This window comes from Ammospiza nelsoni, chromosome 19 (assembly GCF_027579445.1).
Source record: "Ammospiza nelsoni isolate bAmmNel1 chromosome 19, bAmmNel1.pri, whole genome shotgun sequence".
Classification (NCBI taxonomy): Eukaryota; Metazoa; Chordata; class Aves; order Passeriformes; family Passerellidae; genus Ammospiza; species Ammospiza nelsoni.
This window is the reverse complement of record NC_080651.1, coordinates 2,086,099-2,108,654: the sequence shown is the minus strand read 5'-3', so window position 1 is coordinate 2,108,654 and position 22,556 is coordinate 2,086,099. Positions and strand designations below refer to the sequence as shown.

The 22,556-nt window shown below is 44.5% G+C and overlaps 3 protein-coding genes across 12 annotated transcripts; 1 reads left to right on the top strand and 2 right to left on the bottom strand.

Annotated features, from left to right (window-relative positions):
• The first annotated feature begins 209 nt into the window (after positions 1-209).
• MILR1 (mast cell immunoglobulin like receptor 1) lies at positions 210-6,044 on the top strand. Of its 9 annotated transcripts, none has more exons than XM_059485990.1 (9): positions 210-273; positions 366-410; positions 1,224-1,511; positions 1,754-2,038; positions 2,535-2,651; positions 3,083-3,172; positions 4,017-4,079; positions 4,408-4,467; positions 5,912-6,044. In XM_059485990.1, the coding sequence occupies exons 1-8, from the start codon at positions 240-242 to the stop codon at positions 4,458-4,460; spliced, it is 975 nt and encodes a 324-aa protein (XP_059341973.1). In that variant the 5' UTR covers positions 210-239; the 3' UTR covers positions 4,461-4,467; positions 5,912-6,044. The 9 variants fall into 9 exon arrangements, with proteins under 9 accessions (XP_059341973.1, XP_059341976.1, XP_059341975.1 ...); XM_059485993.1 differs by having other exon boundaries at positions 2,538-2,651; positions 4,411-4,467; positions 5,815-6,000; XM_059485992.1 differs by having other exon boundaries at positions 4,411-4,467; positions 5,815-6,000.
• POLG2 (DNA polymerase gamma 2, accessory subunit) lies at positions 5,712-11,633 on the bottom strand. Its single transcript, XM_059485986.1, has 8 exons — positions 11,132-11,633; positions 10,603-10,750; positions 10,363-10,468; positions 9,793-9,966; positions 8,674-8,814; positions 7,776-7,856; positions 7,099-7,199; positions 5,712-6,228 (listed from the first exon to the last, which is right to left on the bottom strand). Exons 1-8 carry the CDS (start codon positions 11,631-11,633, stop codon positions 6,063-6,065), a joined length of 1,419 nt encoding a protein of 472 aa, XP_059341969.1. The 3' UTR covers positions 5,712-6,062.
• Positions 11,634-13,826: 2,193 nt separating this feature from the next.
• DDX5 (DEAD-box helicase 5) lies at positions 13,827-21,177 on the bottom strand. Of its 2 annotated transcripts, none has more exons than XM_059485805.1 (13): positions 20,995-21,177; positions 19,453-19,618; positions 19,209-19,305; positions 18,991-19,124; positions 18,803-18,868; positions 18,247-18,388; positions 18,009-18,169; positions 17,689-17,861; positions 17,393-17,503; positions 17,143-17,204; positions 17,004-17,063; positions 15,525-15,749; positions 13,827-14,991 (listed from the first exon to the last, which is right to left on the bottom strand). In XM_059485805.1, the coding sequence occupies exons 1-13, from the start codon at positions 21,024-21,026 to the stop codon at positions 14,606-14,608; spliced, it is 1,815 nt and encodes a 604-aa protein (XP_059341788.1). In that variant the 5' UTR covers positions 21,027-21,177; the 3' UTR covers positions 13,827-14,605. The 2 variants fall into 2 exon arrangements, with proteins under 2 accessions (XP_059341788.1, XP_059341789.1); XM_059485806.1 differs by having other exon boundaries at positions 21,019-21,157.
• Between the last annotated feature and the right edge of the window lie 1,379 nt (positions 21,178-22,556).

Sequence of the window (22,556 nt, the reverse complement as noted above, 5' to 3'; positions counted from 1 at the left end):
TCCCAAACTGCAGCTCCCCACCCCACTGCTCCTCTCTCTGCCCACCCTCTGCCTGCCATAGGTCAATGTATGTGAAATAGGACAAATTTCTCCACAGAAACATGAGTAAAGATCAGCAGTGATCAGCACAGTTTCCGTATTTAGAACTTCCTCAAGCCCTAGAGCCACTCCTCCACCTCCTTCAGAAGAAAGATCTCTGCCATGTAACTGCACCAGCTCTCTTGCCCAGTATCCAGAAAATGTTTTTTCTGACAATTCTACTGTTTTCCTACTGTAAGCTAAGGACATATTTCTTTCATATTACAAACCTTTCTCAAGCAGAGCCATTGTTTCTTGTCTGAAAGCTTTTCTTTTTCTTCTCTTAGCTCACATGTCTCAACAGATACAGAAAACAACTGCAAATGGCAAAGGTAGGTTCTCTTGTTGATTTTGAGGTATGTGCTGAGATTGACTGTTAGCAAAAAAAAATGGGGGAGGAATTTAAAAATGTCAAAAAATTTCATGCCAAATTAAATCTTTTGCCTCTGTTCAGTGAGTCAGTTTAAAATTTCTATACAAAGTTAACCATCTCTTTGCTGACCTGTATTTAAAGTCAAAATTGCTTTAACTTGTTAGAACATTTTTTCCCCCATGGAAATGTTATAATTTAGTCATGACTAGTTCAGTACCCTTTTCTACGGAAAGACAGGTTTTTATTGCAAATTCATTTGTATAAAATCATGAAAGGAAACAAATTTGAGAGACCATCAAGGCCCCTACTGCCACTATTCATATGTTCAATCTACTTACACAAGGTTAGTTCTGTCTGTTATTAGACAGCCACAAATAAAATACTGCTTTTGCTTTCAGGTTCACATGCTACCTCCCAACTAATTTATAAGGTGACTTTCTCCTACAATTAATGCTCCATAATATTTGATTTAATCTTTTATACTTCTATAATTTTAATTGCTGCTGTAGTTCAAAAGTATTGTTGTTGGGTCATCTGAACACATCTGTGGGATTTGTGTGGCTGTGCCTCTTTTGCATGAACACAGGGACTGTTCATCATGTTTGAAGCTGCATTCTGATTTTGAAAAGTTATTGAGTTGCCTGATAGCAGAGGTAGAAAAAGTATAATGGGTCATTTTAACACAAATAATCATAGCTTGGTTGTCAACATATTTTGGGACAAATCTGGGTCATAAGTGCAGTCAACTCACTCAGAAGTTTTTTCTTTCCAGAGATGGTGTCCAATCCCAAGCTGGAACTGGTTCAGGGGACTTTGAATGTGGTGATGAAGCAGAATGTGACCCTCTCCTGCCTCTCTGAGCCTGGCTATCCACCTGTCAGATACACACTGTTCAAGCACAACCAGCAGGTATCTGTTTTTAACAGGTCAGACTTGAGCCCTGCCCTGTTCACCCTGACCATCAGCTCTGCCAGCGATGTGGGGGAATACAAGTGCAAAGCTGAGTATAACAACTCCAGTGGTGGAAAATACAGCAACAGCCTCACCTTCACCCTCTTAGGTACGTCTTGCTGTACCCCCTCCCAGCCCTGGTTATTGCAGGGGCACACAGCCATCTCTTCTCTTGACTGAGGAGCTGAACTTTGCTGCTGTTCTTACCTCAGAGCTGGCAGTGCTCTCCTACCTGGCTCACGACCCCTCCATCCTCCATGCCCAGCTCTTTTGCCAGTGTTGTCACTTCAAGCCTTGCCTGGAGCTTGTCCTGTACTCTGTGATTCAGACTTTTCAGTTTTCTTTCTACAGAGCCAATCTCCAAGCCAGTGCTGAGCTCCCCCACCTCTCAGGCAAAGAAAGGCCAGAACGTGACCCTGTCCTGCTTCTCGGAGAACGGATCCCTTCCCATCACCTATCTATTCTTCAAAGGAACACAAAACATTTCTCCCCAAAAGACAATGCAGAAGAGGAAAGCAGCTGTGATTTTTCTATTTATCAATTCCCTTAGTGACTTTGGAACCTATAAATGCAAAGCTAATAACAGTTTTCCCAATATTACAAAATACAGCAACGCTTTCAACTTTACATTAGCAGGTATGAATGAAAAGAGGTTACTACTGCTCACAAACTGGGATCACACAAAATTCAGAATGTTGTAACTATGCAACTGCTTAGCCAGATATTTTGATCCTGCAATGTGATGTTCAAAATACAATTTTTTAAATTAAAAACATTGAGGTTTTAAAATTAATGCAAAACCATAGAATTCCATGCATCCTAGATAGAAGTTTGAAGGGACAATGGGGGATGTCTGTAGAAGACTCACTTTTACAAGAGACCCCTGGTCCACCTTGGAGAGAGTCTGGCTTCATTTTTCTCTCTGCTCTCATGAAAGAGCTTAACTGGCTCCAGCAAGCTGCTCTCCTTCTGCTGGGGCACAGAGCCCTTGGAACTCTCATGAACAGTTACAGTAACCCCAGTTAATCTAAAAGCTGAAAGAAATGTCAAGTCTTGATTTCAATTTACAGAAAATACTTAAAATATGAAACAACACTTCATTGCATAAACACCCTTTTTTTCTTCTTTTTAGCAGAAGAGAGAAGCCATTCTCAGCCCCTGATAATTTCTCTTGGGCTGATCCTGCTACTCCTTATAATAGGATTTGCTCTGGCAATTCCATTTTTCCTAATTCCTTTGTATAAAGCAAGTGAGTTATTTGAATGTCTGTTTCTTTTTCCAAAGTCATTTATGTTGTCAATATATTTCAGTGTGTAAAGATCACGTTTTCAGTAGAGTAGCTCCTGGTATTTTATCATGTTGTTGAATCTCCTTGAAGCAGCACCAGCAGCTTAACAAGACTTTGACAAGGCCAAATCTCTGAGCTGTGTTTTAGATGGAAGATCTGGGGTGGGGGAGGCAAAGCAACAGCTAAGGTAACACACAAAAACACTGGAAGGAATTTGACCTCACTGGAAAGGGAAATTATTAAGATGCCCTTGGTTAAAGAATAAGTTTTGATTGTGAAAACAATATTACCTGAGATCTCCAAATATTAAAAAATACATTGAAACTGTTTATTTCTAAGAAATATATATAAATACACACACATAACAAACCTTTTGCTTCTACAATTTGCAGAAAAATTTAAGTCTTCCAGGCCCTCAACTGGCCTTATTTCAAGAGTGAATGCAGAGGAGTGTGAAAATGAAGTCATATACTCAGAGATTGGTAAGTTCCTGTCACCCCCTGCAGTCAGACAGGTTTGTTCAGGTACTGGAAGGGGACACCTACTGACCCTCCTGGCAGAGGCATTATCTGAAATCCCTCCAAACCCATATCTGGCATCATCTGACAGCCACACAGCCAAAACTGCAGCTGGTTAAATGAACTGAGGTTTTAATAAAAAGGTGTAATGGCCATTTACTAACAAACAATAGTGAGCTATATGAAACTGTAGCAAAATCAAACTTGCATAGCTCAGCATTCTGTTCAAAATTGTTCAGTACTTTAGTTATTTATTCAATCCTTTTTAAGTTTGGCAAGATTCAAAATAAATTCAAACAAATTATGAAGTGACAACAAAGCAACTGACTTATGTTAAGACATTTTAGAACTGAATTGCAGAAAGCAAACAATAATGAAGACATTACCTGACAGCCACAATGCTCTGAACTTGCACATTTCTACCTTTGCCTTGAATGTGAATGCCTCTTTCCAAGGGGAATAAGAACCCCCCAAACAAACCAATAGCAAAGGCATTGTTTCCAATTTCTAAATATCCAAATGGAGAAACTGCCTCCAAACAAACCTGCCTTCCTGTTCATGCAGTGGGTAGAGCTCTCCCTGCCCTGCTGGGTCAGCTCAGTGCTGGGCTGCTGCTTGTGCCAGGTCTCAGCCTGCAAGGACAGTGAGAAGAGCTCTGATAAGGCCCATGGATACTCCATGATTTATATTCAGTATGGAATCTCACTGCTGTGTTTCAAAATGTTTCTGAAACATTTTGTTTCAGAAAAAATGTCTGATTCAAGTTGTTTGTAATTGAGTTAATTGCTGTTCATCATCTTTAATCCAGAGCCTGTTAGACCAGAAGAAGAATACATCAACTTCTCTGTTATTAGAAGAGAAGAGGAAAAAGGTGAAAATCTCAAGCTGTAATATTGGAATATCTGATGCACACAAATATGTTTTGAGGGGACTTTGCTGGGTGGAGGCAGGGCTTAAATACTTGCAATTGCTTATGAAATTGCTTAGTTACTATGGAAAAACTAAAATAGCTTTAAAACTGTTTTGAGGAGGGGTGGGGAAGAAGAAGGAAAAACGCCAACAAACCATCCTAAGGCAAATTCAACAGCCTCCCTAGGAAACCACACAGATGTCATTAGCAACCACATTGCTGATGTGATGTTAATTCTGTGTATCTGTACCAAGAAAGCAACTATGCATTATGTTATTCTGGCTTTTAGCAGGGAAGAGCCCATGTGCTACAGTCTATTCAAAGGTCCTCATCAGAGACTGAGTGCCAGGTATGATTATCATTTTTTCTGATTAACTTAATCACATACTTTTAAATTTTTCAGCCCTCAAAAGTTCCAGCAAGCTGCATACAAAGAGATGATATTTAGATACCAATTTCCTGGCCTGATCAGTTTGTAAACAGACAGTGTAGCTCACTTTTGAAGCAAAATCTCTGAGCCATAATATCTAAAGATTTCAATTTATGAGAAAAAGCAAACAGGTAAAACTTAGAATTACTTAGAATGTAAAGCTTTCACACAGATTTAAGTTTGTGACCATTTAACAATTCTGCTAAAGTAGAAACTGGATTGTTTGCAGACATAAGACAATCAAAAGGCTTTTGTCTAGTTTAACAAAAAAAAGAAAAAAGCATCCCTCAGGCACTAGAGGATCTGTATTTGGCCTCTATGTACCTGCAAGGATGGCAATTTCTCAGTTCAACAGTACTTCAGTATTTCAGCTCTCAGGGATAGGTTGCTAAAATTAATTTGGGGACAGCTGATTTAAAAATAAATTCTGCATCCTGCTACCAGCTGTTTCTAAGATGTTGCTGGGTTGCTTTAATACCATTCCATAGCAGCTTATTTAGAATTCCATAAGTTCAGCAAGAAGTCACATTATGCTAACATTGATTACATGTAGCATAAATACTCTATACTGCAATTATTACTGCTGTTACAAATAACTCATTTATAGTTAAGTGAGCACCATGTTAGTAGAAGAAGATTTTAAGGCAAGTTCCTGTGTTTCATGACTGATGACTATCAGAGGCCATGGGCCTTGCTGCACTTTACACAGGGACTGAACAAACTGTACAGGCACTGGGAATCTAGAGAAGATCAGAAACACTGAGTTCTGTATCTCTGCAAACTCTTGTATCTGATTTTAACCACTGTGCTTAGGTACAGGAAAAATGCAATCATACATTAGTCTTTTTCCACCATTTTGTACACGCAGATATTTTGTCCACAGAAAATACTGGTTAAAAAAATTTAAATCTGTTACTCTGTTACTCTTGGTAATATATTTCTGATTTTTTTATGTTTATCAAGTGCAAGATGAAGTAGCTTACATGTTTAAGAACTGAAGCCATGTGACACATTCCTACAAACAGTACAAAGATAGCCGTTAATAATAAATCTTTTCCTGCCATTCCATCAAACATTGGTGGTGGTCCAGGCAGCACTGGGAGACTTTGCTGACACCCAACATAAAAATTATAAAAGAACAAAATACAGAGAGAAGATACTGATGTTATTAAAATATTTAAGATTTGGAAGTCTTTAATATAAAATACCATTTTCCAGCAAAGATCACAATTTTGAAATTTGAGGAAAGCTGAATTTTTAATTTAGGATGGAGCACTGTCATGATATTAAAACCAAAGACATGAACAAGAATATGGTCAGCCTTGCTAACAAGGGACAAGTTTTTCTCTTCCCTTTTTCCAAGACAACCTGGAAGACCCAGATGTGAAAGAAAACAGATGCACCACCAAGTTTTCACAGAACTGTTTGCAGAGAAACCACCAAGTCCATGACAATGCTGAAACCAATTCAGGCAAAGATGTCTAAGCAAATCCTTCTATTCAACAAGTTTGAGTTTACACATTTTTGGCTGATGTAACATACTTAGTTAGAAAGTCCTTCAGCCTGGAAATGTGCATCATTTCCTTCATGGTGGTGTCTCTGCTTCTCAGCTGGACCACTCCATTCTCTAGAGTGCCATCACTTATCAAGACCATGAAGGGAATGCTCATCTCATCATACCTGCAGAGAGAAGAACCCACCTGTTACTGCTTTTGGTGCATGGAAAAAATCAGATAACTTACATACAAATGACCATAAACTGTACATGTTTAGTTTTGCTGTATTGCACTAAGTCTGGTGTGACATTCCAGTTTTCTTGTTGCCAGTCCTTGCTTTCCTGATTATGTCTTCAAATTACTCAGCTACTTTATTATATAAAAAGAATTTTATTTAGTAACCTATTAAAAGAGTATTTTTCTACAAGCAGAATTTCTCTTTGTTTTATTGCACATGAACAAGAGGTTGCATTTCTTTTCTCTCAGAAAAAACCACTCATCACTATGCTCAGGATGCTTTGACATGAGGAGCCATATGCCCCACATCTACTCCTGATCAACAAATCACAACAAAGCCCCAAATGGAACAGCTGTTTTTATGTCCACAAACACTTCCATCACATCACTAAATGGCAGTGGTTCCAGACTTGGAGGAACTGTCAAATTCAACACAGTGGGTTGTCTGAAAGAGTGCTTAAGAATGAAATACAGAAGCAGACCAGGTGCAAAAATGGGGGTGAGGGTGGGAACCAGTTCTGCAAGCCTACAATTCATCTGAAGAAATTTGTTTTCTACATGAGAGTTTTTAAAAGGCTTTCACAGTTACAGAGAAATAACAGTAACATGTGAAAGGCTTGTACTTCAATTAATTGTAAAAATTAGCTGATATATGCTTTTCATAATAAAACTACTTGAATCCAAGTCTGTAGTTCAGGATCCACACCTTCAGTCAGTAACTGCACTCAATGACTTCCTACTGAAAAAAGGAATATTTACAGTAGTCTACAGAAAGTTATCTTTGACCTTCACAATTTAATTTACTGTTTGTCCTTACTTTGTATAAAGATGTTCCAGAGACACGTGCACAGTTTCCAGATAACCTGGCCATACAGAAATTCCATTTTCTGTCAGCTCATTGAACAATCCTTGACAAACCTGTGTTCATTTAAAAACAATAGTTAAAGGACAGACTTTGAGGGCTAAGACTCTACACAAAGAAACCATTAAAACTCTTAACAAGTATGGTATTAACATTCCTAGCTGGTGTTTATTTGCTGGCTGAAATAATCTCAAATCAGAAAGCAGCCTGGCAGTTCTGTCTCCACTACTGTTTGAAAACATGCCAGTGGAAGTTTCCTCCCTTCCACAGGGACTTCATGACTGACTTAAATCAACTTTTAAAAAATCCTTCTGAATGTGCAACTCAGGTGTTAAGATAATTGTGACAGATTAAGCTGAGAGGGATGGTGTTATTAATTTTCCTTAATTTTGCATCAAGCATCAGCTGTATTGTACCAAAGACAATTTGTCCACACAAGGAACTGCCTGCAGTGAATTCCTCTGGCTGTGACCCACAAGCTGCAGAGTAGCAGCACCATGAACTCTGCAAAAGCAGCAATCCCCAGCAGTCAAAGCAGCAGCACGATTTTCCTCAACATAAACAGTGTCTGACTTGTAACACATTACATGGAGAGTCAATGCTCAAAATTAAAACAATCTCTTACAACATACCTGCCTCAGCTCTGTTGTTGGACCTTTTCCTACATCCAAGGCCACTTTAAGGGGTGCTAAGCAAGGATGAAGCTTAAGTACCTAATAAATTTTAAAAAAACAACAGATTACTAAATGTATTTATTATGCAATTCTAAACAGAAGTAGGAAATAGAAAATTTTTAAAAATTAAATTAAGGTTCTAAACATACAAAAATTTTCTTACAGCACAAAATCTTGAATTAGAAGCAAACTGTGGTTTATGCAATGAGCACACAGCCCAGCTACATTCACATAGCAGAAATTACTCTATTTTGACTGAGCTCCAGAAAAGAGATGAAGATTTTTCAGCAGGGTTCCATCATCTTGAATGGAGCCAGAGTGGTGAGAGCCAGTTCAGCAGGCAGCTCCCACCCAGTTTACTGCCTGTTCTTAAAGCCCAAACATCTGCCTGGGCAACAGCACTGACAGCCTGACTCCAACTCCAGAAAACAGGGGAAAAGTGGGGAGAATGATGGGGGAGATGTCCCATTACACCTGGGACACACTTTCTCTACTCTGCTCAGCCACTTTTAAATGCTGCTGGAAAAGACAAATTGCTCTTTCCCACAATCTGCAGCTACATTCCAATTTCTCTTAACTCCATCACTTGCATGGCAAGATCCTACCTACTGATCAGAGAGGAGGGTAAAACAGGAAAAGGGGACCTCAGAATGAGCAAAAATGCTTATGTGGGTGTCAGGGAGCACAGGGGCTGTGCCAAGGGGCCAGCTGGTGCTGCCAGTGAGAGGGTTGAGTCTGCACCCATTGGGAAGGGATCAGGATGGCCACGTGGAAAAGGAAACATTGCCATGCTTGAATTTACCACATTGTCTAAGGGGGCTGTACTTATTTTCTTACTTATTTTACACAAATTTACCTTTCTCTGAGAATTTTTCTTTGCTGTTAATGGATTCTCAACCACCTGTAGAGAATCAAAGAGATAAGCTAACACTCCTCGGTCCAGATTCCCATTCACACACAGAACATGAGGGATGACATTCCTCCTTCCATCTCGGCCCTGAAGAGAAAAAACCCACACAGGAAAACATCAAAGATTGTCCCCAAAAGCTTTTTGTTTGCTTTAAATGTCTAATGAGACACTGAGCTCAAGCACTGTTATTTCATTTAAAATATAGACATTTATTTAAAACATTACCAGCAATCTCAGTAATGTATCAGTAACCAGGTAAAGCTGTAACAGTGGGGAAAGCAGGTCAGGGCAGGATGGGATTCATTTCTTGCTCTGCCACTTTGATCATAAATTTAAATCTATGGCAAATACACTTGAAACTCTGCATTTTATTTTGGAGGTATGTAGATTAGTTCCAAATGACCACGAGTCTCCACATTCTGAGAAATCCCTATGTAACCTAGTTGTGTAGAAATAAACTGCAAAAGCAGGAAAGACAGGATTGTCATGAGGAGAATGCTGCAATTTTCTAGTAAAATACAAAGTTATTCTGGTTTTATCTGTTCAGCCTAACTCCAAACATTGCCATTTATTAGGTTTGTTCCTCTTCAATATATTCAGTGGAGACATTTCCCTCTGGTCCAACCCTCCCTTTTCTATAAAGCTATTTTTATAACCCATTAATTTATAAAAACTTCTACATACATGAAAGTGAACAAGCTACAGCAAGAAAGCTCACATTTACAGGCTCTTTTGGATGCAAACTGAACAGTGCAGAACACAGTCTGAGCTTTTGTTTCCATTTACTCACAGATACAGTTAAAAGCTATGCCACTGACAACAGCTGTCTGTCAATAGGGCTCATTTCTAATTTTGAAGAATTCCTTGCAAAAAAAAAAAAAAGTACCAAACACTATTTTATCAGCTTTGAAAATGATGGCTTGATTGCAGAGTGTCAGCTGTACTGTTCTTGCAGCAAATGAATAAAAGGCCAGCCACATGCTAAGCAAGTGGATCAGCAAAGAAACCATTTCCCTCACACATTACCTTCTTTATCAGGGAAAATTTTAATACAGTAAAGCTTACAAGTAATTTCGATCTCTCTCCTGGATACAGCTGTAACAGTTCAGTATCACCAAGGTTCTTCAACGTTTCTATTGTTTCTGTCCCCCAGGGAAAGCTATAATGTAACTTAAATCCTCTTCTGCCTTCTTCATCCTGAAAGTCACTGCTGCTGAAGTTAGAGGGGCCGACAGCAAACTGAAAGTAAGTAACAAGATGTGATCACTACTGCAAATCCCACAGTAACTACAAAAACCAAGTCTGCAATGCAAAATGAAGTCTGGGTTGTTTTAGTACCGTTTTCCGATTTTCAGCGAAAGGTTTTTATTAGTTAAAACCCAAATCTCTTGGTTGTTTTATGGCATTTTCATCTCATATCACTGACAAACACAAAACATTTGCCTTTCTGTAAGTCACATTACAAACTAGTTATCAGGTTTTTCATCAACTTCCATAGCTTCTCAATTTCCACCAGAAATGCACCTAGAATAGGCCAGTAATGTAAGGCCATAAAACCAACCAGGGTGAGGTGACTATTCCCCCCCAAGGCATAAAGGAGCAGGCCAAGATTCCCCGTGGATTTGCTGCTGTTACCTTTCTCCACCACTGGAGCCTCTGGCGTAGCCAGTAATCGAGCCACTGTCCTGCAGTTCTGGGAGAACTAAACCAGGCAAGCAGAGACGTGGTCCTCTCGCCTATTCTTTAAACAACAGCAAGGGCAGCAAGTTAACACCTTGGGAAATAACAGGGGAAAAGCAAGAAACAGCACTCAAAAATAATCCAGAAGTGAAACGACTTAGGTATGATAAGGGATTAACTGCTCTATTACTCTACCTTGTCAGGTTTTTGTTGTGTTGTTCATTTCCTGAAACAGAATGTTCACTTTCTGGAACAGAATGAAAGCACACTCCAATCTGAGCAAGGCCACAGGGCAGTCTTTTGTTCACCAGCTCTAAGCAGCTGACATATTGTGCCAGAACACCTACAAAAGACAAAGCCCTGATTTTAGTGGCCATGGGAAAGTTTCTGATGTTTTAACTCTACCAAGAACAAACTAAGCACATATTATACACGTGCTGTTTGTACATGCAGTCCCACTATCTTTACTAGCATTGATGCTTTACAGACATGGGCTCAGCGAGCTGGTTCCTCTGGACACGTTGATTTTAATGTGCTTTTCCCCGAATTGCTGGGAGCGTATCTGCTGCCCACCTGTACCGGTCAGATCCTTGAAAAGCACGCACAGAAGGAACATTCCCACCGCACCAAGGCAGCTGGGAAAATCCCTTACATGCAGCTGCTTCGCTCCAAGCAGGAAACTCGTGCTCAGGGTGGAGGCTGAGCGGAGCCGCCCGGGACCTACCGGGCAGGAGGCTCTCCCGCAGCAGCCCCGCGGCCCCCAGGACTTCATCCAGGCCCGGGCCGCCAGGGCTCTGCCCACAGCCCTGGAGGGCTTCGCGCAGCGTCTCCGGGTGCAGCAGCCGCAGCCCCTGCGCGTCCCGCAGAGCGCCGGGCGGGCCGTGGAGCGGGGCATCCACGGGGAACACCTGCTCCCGCACGGGCAGCGCCGAGTCCCACCACTGCGCCGCCAGGTTAGCGCGCAGCGCCGCGCCCAGCGGCCCGAAGCCGGGGTGGCGGCCGCTCAGGTAAGCGCTCCAGGGCAGCGGCCCCGAGCCGCCCCGTAGGAAAAGCCGCCGCCAGCACACCTCCAGCAGCTCCGCCCCACCCGCCGCCTCGGAAGCACCGCCGCCCTCCGAGTACGGCCGCGCCGAGCACCCGGCCGGCTCCGGGACTCGCCACCGCCTCGGCTGTCCCAGGGCGGCGCGGCCGCACCAGCGGCAGCCTTGGCGAGAGCCCAGCGCCATTTTGCCGCTCCCTCACGGCGGGGCTGGAAGCGGGGGGGGGCAAGTTAAGGGGGGGGGGGGGGGGGGTCGGGGCAGCCACTGCGCACGCGCAGCACCCCGCGCGGGAAGGAGGGGAGGCTACATGGCGGCCGCGCGTGCGCAGTGGAACCATCGCGGGCCGAAGGTCAGGGACCGTCCGAGGTGAATTTTCTGTCCCCAGGTTCAATCTTCTCACCTTTTGTAACCGTAACGATGCCGGCAAATAATTTCTGCTAAAGGAATTGGCGTCTTGGAGCTGAATTTTCTCACCGTTTGTAAACATAACTAAAGCTGTTAGGTAACTTCTACAATAGAAGTTGCTTAATAAAAGAACTCGTTTCAAGCATTGGGTAAGATCACATCACACAAATAAGCATACACTGGGTAGGCGGAGAATGTGCTTTAGGTAGGGGGGGTTGTGTATCTTCATTGTAAAAAACATGTAACTTTTTACCCCTTGGTGTGCTTGCTAGGTGTAATCAACCTTGAGCCCTGCGCAGAATAAACAATGTTTGTTTTATAAACCAAACTGGCCTCCAGAGCTCCCAACATCGGCAGCAGGGCCGCACGTGCCGGGGTCACGCCTGGCCTGTAGGACATGGACGGCCAGAGCTCGCCAGCACCGCGGACTGGGAGCTGGGAGCGGGACAATGGCACAGACCCGGCCCTCGCTGTCAGCCGAACACGCCGCAGCTGCACGGGCACATTCCCGGGAAAAGCCCCTCTGGAGCCACCGCGGGGCAGCGGCATGGCCGGGGCACATCAAGGCAGCAGGCAGAGCTCGGGCGGAGGCGGCACCGCGGGGCCGCTGCCAAGTGCGCGGGCGAGGCCCCGGCTCCCCGCGGCCCTGGGCTCGGCGCCGGCAGCGCTGTGGAAATTTCCATCGCGGCTGCGGCCCAAGCTGGCGGCGGGGCCGGGAGGGAGGCGGGGCTGCGGCAGGAGCCATTCCGCGGCGCGGAGGGCTCGGGCTGGGATAAGCCCCGCGCAGGTGCAGCCCCCTCCGCCGGGCCCGGCGCTGACAGCCGCCTTAGTGGGGCACTGGGTCAGCGGCAGGAGCTGCCACCGCCGCCTCAACAGGAACTGCAGGCAAGTTTAGGTCCAAGGCAGATTTGCCATGAGCTCGATCCTGCCAGAAAAGCACCGGCAGCAATGTCAAAGCTGCTTAGAGCTCGTTTCTTACCATTATTTTATATGTGCAAATGTTGTATTTTCCCCCTCAGGAAACACTGCCCCACACAAAGGGTCGTTTGGAAAGAGTGATAAAATGCACGGAGGAAACCTCTTTCTGCGGTTTAGATTTTACCGCACTGTTAAAGACTCTCATATCTCAATTTTAATGCACAAGCTAGAAATGTGACTTTTTTAATACTAAAACCCAACTTCACAAAACCAGCTTTTCAATGCATTTTGTTTCAGGCCGCTGACATGGAAACTTGGGCATTAAGTCATACTTCAGTGATAAATAATCTACTTCCTTGTTTTTCACCCCTGGTGACACTGAGCAGTGTTCCAAAACAAATAAATGAGAAAAAACCCCACCCCTACTCTCCCCTCAAAAAAAACCCCAAACCAAAACACATTGCCACCTGCAGTTTTAGACTGCAGTGGGATAGTTCCAAGCCTCCAGCTGGAGTTCTCAAAGCAGGATGAAGGATCACAAAACACTGTCAAGTGACAGAACTTCAGAGAAAAGGAGGAAATTTAAGAGGCAGATTAGGCTGCATTAGAGAACATCACAAGCTGAGGGAACATCAGAGGGAAACAAGGACAAGTAATCAAGGACTGAGCACAGACTAAGCAAACAGATCTAAGTGCAAAACAAAGTTAACTCGGGTTCAAAATAACATAAAAAGAATCTTGTGGATTCAACCTTATACACATTAAATGTTGTTGAACTTAAAACTCATCACTGTTACTGATAAACAAGAAGGAGGAACTGAAAATTAGTATTAACTGGAATTTAAGTACACCATGCTACAAAGTATTAAGCACTTTAACCCCAGGATGAAGAATTATGCTGGTCCTTTACTCAGCATGGGCAGTGCTTTGAGATTAGAGAGTCATTTGCACATATTAAAAGTTATTTAAAAATAAAAAATCCATGAGGCATTGTCATGGATCAACAGCCCACTTCCCTCCCACCACCTCCATAAAGAAATGACTGCTCAATACCAGTTTAAGTATAACTTGAAAGTTTTAATACTAAGATCTTCCCGTTTCTCTGAAGCTCAGAAGCCTGCATGCTAACTCACAACGCCTGGCAGCTGTGGGTACACAACACTCAAGCCTGGTCTGCACATATGCTCGTGTGAAGGCGACGGTTACGGTGCTGCAGAAGCTTCCTACGCTCGTAGCAGCTTGTTAGCAACACCACTACAGAGTTTTGATCTTTTCCAAGAACTGGCCCTACGCTAGTGAGACAAGGAAGAACACGGCTTCCAATACTTTCTTAGAAGCCAGCTTTAATTTTCTTCCCCGTCGAAGCAGAGCCTGCCATGCTAAGCAATCTAGCCCAATCAAGGCAAGGCTGGTATTTGTATAAGCTTAAATGTTTAATCAGACACAGTTGAGAAACCTTTCTAGAATTTAATATAAAAACATTTGACATTTTTCATTAATGTAAAGTTGTGCACATGTTGAGAAAATTGTCATCTGAAAGAAAAATCGGTCTTCAAATATCTTTATTGGAAGGCCATGCACTGCCTTCTGTTACTGTATTTCAAATCACTGTACATTTACTTTGAAAACACTGTCTGCATTTTCTAGTACAAAAAACTAAAAATTGTTTCAGGAATGTAGAGAAATATTCAACTTAAATAGCGAAAAAGTGCACCATAATTACTGCTGCACTGCAGTCATTTCTGCATTTCCCATTTCTTAAATAACTATCCTGTTTTGATAACACACAATATAAAGAGCAATTATGAAAAACTGAGACATTTAAATACACTAAGTTATTGAGAATAACTTGTGGGCATGGGGTAACCTATCATAGGAGCAGCACCAGTGGCAGGGTAGGCGTACTGCTGCTGGTTCATGCCATTGTGCATGTTGGCAATGTTACTGCCGTACTGCTGCTCGTAGCCGTTCTGGTACGCTCCTGTGGGGTTACCGCCGGCCCTGAAGCCGGCCTGCATGCCTGCGGCTGCAAAGCCATTCCCAAAGGGAGTTCCATTGCTGAAACTCTGGGCGCTGTAGGCCCCGTTTTGGGTTTTTGCTCCGAAGTCTCTCTTGCCTAGCGCCCCATAGGTTCTCTCAAAGTTCTCCCTCTCTCTAAAACTACTAAATCCACCCCTTTTGCCCGCAGAGTATCTGTCACGTCGGTCACCTCGGGAACGACCTAGTGAAAAAGACAAGACAGTTATGTGTATTATAACTTCAGTTCAGTTAAGCAGCATTTATTTCATGTCCCAACAATTCAAACCTCCTATGAAAGCTTTCCAGGTGCTTGCTGGACTCCAGTTAGATAAAGCTGTCTTACTTTTGAGGAGTCATACACTCTCCCCCATAACACAAGTTATGGCATCAAGGCAAAAAGTGACTTTTACCTTGCCAGCAGGACACTTGGGTCCATCTCTCTTTCTAAGCCATAGGAGACAAAGCCACAAAACTGAGTCCATGAGTATTTTATCTCAGGACACGTAAGAAGTAGTTCTTTGGCCTGCCCTAGCCACAGGCACACCACAGCATAGGCTGGGAGCACCCGGGTGCTGTTTTCTGGCTTTTGCATTAATAAATACCTTCTGAGCTCACAGTAACTGGTAACTAAACCACCTTCCACATTTACTTTGAAAAGAGTCTGAAGGTGGAATCTGAAGTTTCCATTTTGTTCTGAGAGGAAAGCCATGCACCAAGATAAAGAACAGCCCTTACCTGAACCTCTGTCTTCAACCAGCTGGAGCAATTTGGGGTTGATGGCTTGATTAGCCTCCCGAAGCACAGAGATGAGGTCATTTACTTGCTTAATATTGTTAGGAGTAAAGAATGTGTATGCTGTGCCTGTTTTGGTACTGCGGGCAGTTCGTCCAATTCGGTGGATATAGTCCTCTGAGGAGTTAGGGTAGTCATAATTGATGACAAATTTCACATCTTCCACATCTGTAAAGTGTTGCAGTGTGGCAAAAAGCGAGGTACAAAGTTTTGCACACCACAACAGCCAAATCGAAGATAAACATTAGACAAGAGTATTTTAAAGGGAATAATGGCTGCAAAGAACAGTGTTAGAATCATCCATTTCTGCAAGAGCATAGTGGAAGAGAAAAAGTTACGCACACTCCGTCTGATCCCGGTTCTCATCACCCACCCTGTGATCCAAAACCTTACCATAAAGGAGTGTGCATTTGCTTGGCATTCCCAACTCAAGTGTCCCCTTTACAAATCATCAAGTGACATCTGAAAGCTTCTTGCAGTAGGGCCACTAAAGCTCACAGCAGCCTCTTCATGTGCTCATTTGAGGACCTTAGAGTAAAAACATACAAGGTCCTTCACATACACACTCATTAGAAGCTCAAAAAAAAGGGGCCACACTGCTCGTCTTGCCAAGACCTTTGAACTGCAGCTGCAAGAAAAACATACCTGTCCCCCCAAAGTCACCAAGTTGTTTTTATGCACTGTGTCTTGTCTAGGCAAGCGCTTCCAAGAAGCCAGGGTTCACTTGAGAATGGGTCTCTCTCTGGCAGGTCTCGACATGACGACTATGTATAGGTGGAGGAACTTCGACTTTCAAAGGCATTGAAAAGCCATTGCTTTCCTGCCCCACTTGTTAAAGTGAGAGGTGGACTTTTATTCTCAGATTTCATGTGCCAGTACTCACCAATTTGTACAAGGCTTAGTACATTTTAAAGCTGCTCTCTCCATTTCATGGTTGAAAAAAATTTCATAGAACATTGAAGTTTAAAATTATGTTCTTCAACATTTCAAAAACTCACTGAAATTGAAAGACCCACAGATCACAGCAGACAGTATGCACAAAACTAACAGTACTGCACCATGGCAAATCATGCAAAGCATGGAGAGAAGAGAAATACCAGGGCAAAGTGAACTGTGAATGAAACTGCTTATTTCATGAGAGAACAGTTTATGGGGGTAGTTGTTTAAAGGATGATCTTTGCCTTTTGAAGATTACTGGCACACAATGCTTTCAGCTTTCACCTCTCTATTTGACTGGAAGCAGCCAGCCGATCATTTCCACTAGTCCTCCATCCCCCTCGAGTCCTCCGATTGTCATGCCTAGGCCTTGCCACAAAGACTGCACCTTTATGTGAAGAAAACTTAGAAAAATGCAGAGGTTAAAGAAAGCAATAGACTTTCTTTAAAAGCTTTGGGCAACTGGCATTACGAGTTTTTACTAACCTAGACCTCTGGATGCAACATCTGTAGCAATCAGGATTGGTGCTTTTCCATGTTTGAATTCTGTAACACAAGAAGTGAATCAGTTTTTTTCCCTGAGCAGCACTCATCAGATGCTTGCAGAAACTGCTGAAGCACTCACCATTTAGAACCCAGTCCCGCTCCTGCTGACTTTTATCACCGTGGATCCCCATCGCTGGCCACCTGAAAACACAGAACTTCACTGACCCAAGAATACTCCTCTGGTGGTTTCATTAAAGACTGGGATACAGGCACATTCTGGTCTGGGTACTGTAGCTGACAGCTGCTGTCCCTGACAGTTTTCATTTTTAACTGTGGTGTCAAGAGCACACACAAGACTATTGCTCAGTGAAGTCCCAGCTGCTACTCACCCATCTCTCCTCATTTTTCTGGTAAGATCATCACAACGCCTTTTGGTTTCCACAAAAACAATTGTTTTGTTTTCTTTCTCGCTCATGATTTCTTCCATCAAACGAATAAGCCTGTTTTTAAGAGATTATGGTTAGAGCTTAGACTGCTTTCTACTGTACAAGTTTAAACTGATTTCTTGTCTTTAAGTTGTCTCAGACTGATGTCAAAGAGCCATCAAAATAAGGCATTTATTCCACAGTTCATAAAGTAAAACTGACAGAAAACACAGAATGCTTTGCCCCCAAGGCCTACTTACTTGTCATCTTTCTCTACATCATGACACACATCCACAATCTGAAGAATGTTGTGGTTTGCACTCAGTTCTAGTGCACCAATGTTGATGTGCACATATTCTTTCAGGAAATCTTCAGCCAGCTGCCTCACTTCCTTAGGCCATGTGGCACTCCACATCAGAGTCTGCCTGTCAGGCTATAAAGATCAATGAAAGATCAGTACAGGGTTAAGATAAATGCCCAACCAAAACTACCCAGGCTTGCACTGCCCTCACTTTAACAAGGGTAGTGGCAGCAGTTTATATCTGCTATAGTGATAAATGCATAAACCATTTATACTCACTCTAATCTGATCCACAATTTTTCTGATCTGAGGTTCAAATCCCATGTCAAGCATCCTGTCAGCTTCATCAAGGACAAGGTAAGTACACCTCCTGAGATTGGTCTTCCCAGCTTCTAGGAAGTCTATAAGTCTTCCAGGTGTTGCAATGCAGATTTCCACACCTAAAACCAAGCAGTCCCATCAGCTGAAGCAGTTTCCACATTGCCCCAGACAGAGATGCACCGAGGCTGATCCATACCTCTTTCCAGGTCACGGATCTGTGGTCCCTTTGGAGCACCTCCATAAATACACGTGGACTTCAAACGACACGCTCTGCTGTACTCTGCAGCTACCTGCTGCACTTGCTGGGCCAGTTCACGGGTCGGTGCCAACACAAGACACTGCAAATAGGATGCCCAATTTTAGTTCAATACCCACTGAAGATCCTAGTCTGAGACTAATTCTGAGTGTGAAGTTCAGTGCCAGATTGACTGAAGTAGATTTAAGTAGCCAAACCAGCAAACCAGGTTACCTGGCATCTTAACTACCATCGAACACATGAGAGATACCAGAAAGTCACTGGCTTCCAGGGATAGCAATTTCCAAAATATAACCCAAAATCAAGCCCTGTTCTGTACTATTTTCGGGACAATCCAATCAGTTAATAGAATCTGCTTGGGAAACTACCCCAAGCCACCACTTTATTCCCATAGAGAAACAGAATGCAGCTATGCACTCTTATGAGCATGGCCAACTTAGGCTGTAAAATACAGTCCTAAGAAATGAAAATCCCCTTTTCATTTAGGAATACTCACAATAGGTCCATCTCCTCGCTCCAGGAATGGCTGATGATTTATATGTACAATGGCAGGCAGTAAGTACTGTTTGGAAGAAAGAAAAATCTCATTACAACCTCTTCCTTGAAGTGTTCACCCTGCACTAGGCTACACCATACTATCACTGCTGAAATCCAGCAGTATTTCAGGCTATAACCAAAACTTACCGAGAGTGTTTTCCCTGAGCCAGTCTGTGCCACTCCAACCATATCCAATCCACTCAATGCAACAGGCCAACCTTGTGCTTGAATAGCAGTTGGTTCAGTGAAGTTCTGCCTCTGAATTACTTCCATAACATTTGCTTGAAGAAAAAATTTAAACATATAGATTCAGATGTCGCCCCAATCCAGTCTGAAGAACAATCAGTAAACTGGTCTTCACTTACCAGGGAAGTTTGCTTCATAAAAGTTGATAATTGGTTTTGGACAGTTATGGCCCCTAACTGTGACCTCTTTGCTCGCTCTGTACTGCTCAACTTCTTGCTGCAAAACAAAACACCAGTTATTGGAAATAAGCTCTGACACTGAAGCTGTTTTTTAAGTTACCCCATCTGTGCCTGCTGGGCCCCATGACCCTCAACATGTCTGCACTTTCTGTTTACTTTTGCTCGAGCCAGATCAGGTACATACCGCAGTACGTCTCACTACATCCGGATGCTCTTGGTAGAAATTCTTCTCAAATTTGGGCAGCTCATCCAAGTTCCATTTCTTTTTTGTAAGTTTCTCCCCAGGGTTTCCAAATTTCTTCCCAGAGAGAGGTCCAGCTCTACTTCCTCCAAAACGAGGAGCTCCAAACCTAGACAAAAAGGACACATCATAGAATGCAAGAGAAACATTTTGGTCCTCTTCCTGAACAACTTCACCACCGTCTCTGCAGTCCACCCATTACTTTACAATTCAGTTGTATAAACTCTACCTACTGAAGCTTCATACACTAGAACTTTAAAAATCATACTTTAAGCTGCAGATGCCACCATCTGCTTGGCCACAATTCTTACTCACAAGCTAAGATAATGTGTATTTCCAATTTCCATACAATGCAATCAAACAGCAAGTTACAACAAGTACTAAAATCTTGGTACTACCCTGTGATCAAAATGGTTTCCCGTCCCAGTGACACTCCTATTGCTGAAAGGGGGCAGGGGCGGTTACGAAACCTTGAGATAACTTTCCCGTAAACCGTTCTTTTGCATGTACCCATTTCTTTTGCAAACATCTTTTAACAACGGTGTTTTACGAGGCCATGCCCGTTATTAGCATTTCAGGTTCGGTCCCTCCGTTCGGAGAAGGCTGATCTGGAAAGCCCCGAGGCGCGGCTCGGTGCCGCGCTGGATCCGAGCGCGGGGCTCCCTCCCCCGCCCCGATCACTTCCCGATTTCGGCCGGGCGAGCACTGCGAGCGATCCTTCCCGGCACAACACAGCGCTTCCCGAGCGGCCGCTGCTTCCTGCCAGCGCTGTTTCCTTTGTCTCTCATTTCTGTCTACGCCACATTTTCCAGCCGCTGCCATTTTAGAGCCTGGGCTGGGCGGGGGGAGGAGGAGCAGGAACAAAGGCAGCAGCAGCAGCATAGCCGGCATTTTGATTCCCCTCAGCCACCGCATGGCGGGGCCGGCCATTAACATCCGCTTACACAACACAAAGCGGAGCCGGCCGGCTCCTGCCGGCCACAGCCCGAGCCTTGGGAGGGGGAAGGGAGGGGAGGGAACCGCCCTGCCGAGAGCTCCCCAAGGCTTCGGCACTGCCAACCCACTGACCCACAAACCTCCAGCCCGCCCGCCGCTCTCAGCGGGGGGAACCGGGCTCTGCAGGGACCGTCTGTGCTGGGGGGGGGGCGTCCCCAGGGGGTTGGGGCGAGTCTCTTTCTTCCCAACAGAAAAAAAAAATTAAAAAAAAAATTAAAATTCCTCCGCGCTTTTCTCAGAGGTAGCACACCCGCCGGGGGTGCTCTGAGGCGAAGGAACCGACAGTCGTCCACAATCGGTAGCCTAAAAAAGCCCAACACCATCCCACGGCCACCCCTCGCGGCGGGAGCGCTGAGGGAAGGGCTCAGGGCCCAACCCCCGCCCCGCCGCCATCTTAAAACGTCTGAAAAACAACCCCGAGAGCCCCACGGGCAGGCTCAGAGTCCGGACGCTGGCGGCGGCTGGCGCCGGCCGTGCCCCCGGACTCACCCTCTATCCCTGTCGCTGGAATACCCGGGCATGGCGATGGTGGCGGTGGGCGATGCGACTCCGGTCACTTAGAGCGGGTGGCGAAGGGCTGAACAAGATCCAGCGCCGTTGGCGGGGGCCGCTCACTGTGGGCGCGCGGCCGCGCGGACGCCGGTTATATACGGGGCAGCGGGGGCTGCCGGGAGCCGGCGCGTGACGCACGCGCGGGCCCCACCCCCGCCGTTATGTAAGCGGCCTGAGCAGGCCCGAGGCCCCGCCTCCTTCCGCGTGGGCGTGGCCGCGGCTCGCCCGGCTGACCGGCTTTGAGCTCGCGGCCGGAAGTGCCCCCCCCCCCGCAGAGAGAGCCCCCCCCACCCCCACCCCCTGCGCGCGCCTGCGCGGAGCCGCCGCGGGCGGGAGCCTCGTTCTCGCTGAGGGCACCCCGGCCTGAGGGGGTCGGAAATGGAAATGGAGAATTCTCTCTTCAGCCTCAATAAGTGTAGCCTTTCGGCTGCCTGGCGTCTTCAGAACGCAGCTCAGGTCCTCAGCACTTTCGGCAGGGCAGAGCCGGACCCTGATGTCCGCAGTGCAGTCCCCCAGTTCTCACAGATCTGTTTGTGAAAATCCTCCTGAAATAGGTCGAGATGAGCCCAGGCTTTTAACTAATAAACATTTTAGCTAATAACTGACACTTCGCGGTAGATTGGCCCCATGGCCACCTGTAACTTTCGCTCTCGGGAGGAGCCAGATGTGCGGATCCTGGAGAGCTGGACCCAAAATAACGTCAGACTTCCTCAGGCGAGTTCTTTTTTGCTGTTACTCATTGCCTTTTAAAATGTGCATAAACATATATGTAAACAGAAATATTTATAAACAAATGTCCGTAAAGTTACCAGTGTTATCTTTTTGGATTCCATACCAGGGCCAGTAACCTGAGTCAAAGGTCACCCGAGGTGCGGCAGCGCTGAAAAGGCACGGGATAAAAACACTCAACACCCCAAGGGGACCCTGCTGCTCACCCACCAAAAGGCACGGGATAAAAACACTCAACACCCCAAGGGGACCCGCTGCTCACCCACCAAAAGGCACGGGATAAAAACACTCAACACCCCAAGGGGACCCTGCTGCTCATCCACCACCTTTGCCGGGCCAGTGTCCGGCACCCTGAGGCTTTACACACACAAGAGTTGAAGTTTTAAGCACAAACATCCCTGTGCAGCCACCTGCTGCAGGCAGAGAGGGAAGAAATGAAAACAACATAAGGAAGAAGTGCCGTAACAACACTTCCCGTTTATATCCTCCCACCTTCTAGCAATCTGTGCTTTAAGGCTTTTCTGGGACAAAAATAACTGTATTTGATGGCCATTTCTTTACATTTTGGTTCTATTTATGCCCTTAGCTTGTAAAATAGCATGACAATGTGTTTTACAGTTTCCGTGTATGCAACCTGAAGCACATTTACTTTCATTTTCACCATATTGTTGGATAACAACAAGGGGCATAAAACAATGAGTTAGTAGAAATCGTGAATAATAACTTTCTGTTTATTTATACTGTTTGTGGACTTTAATACCTTCTAATAT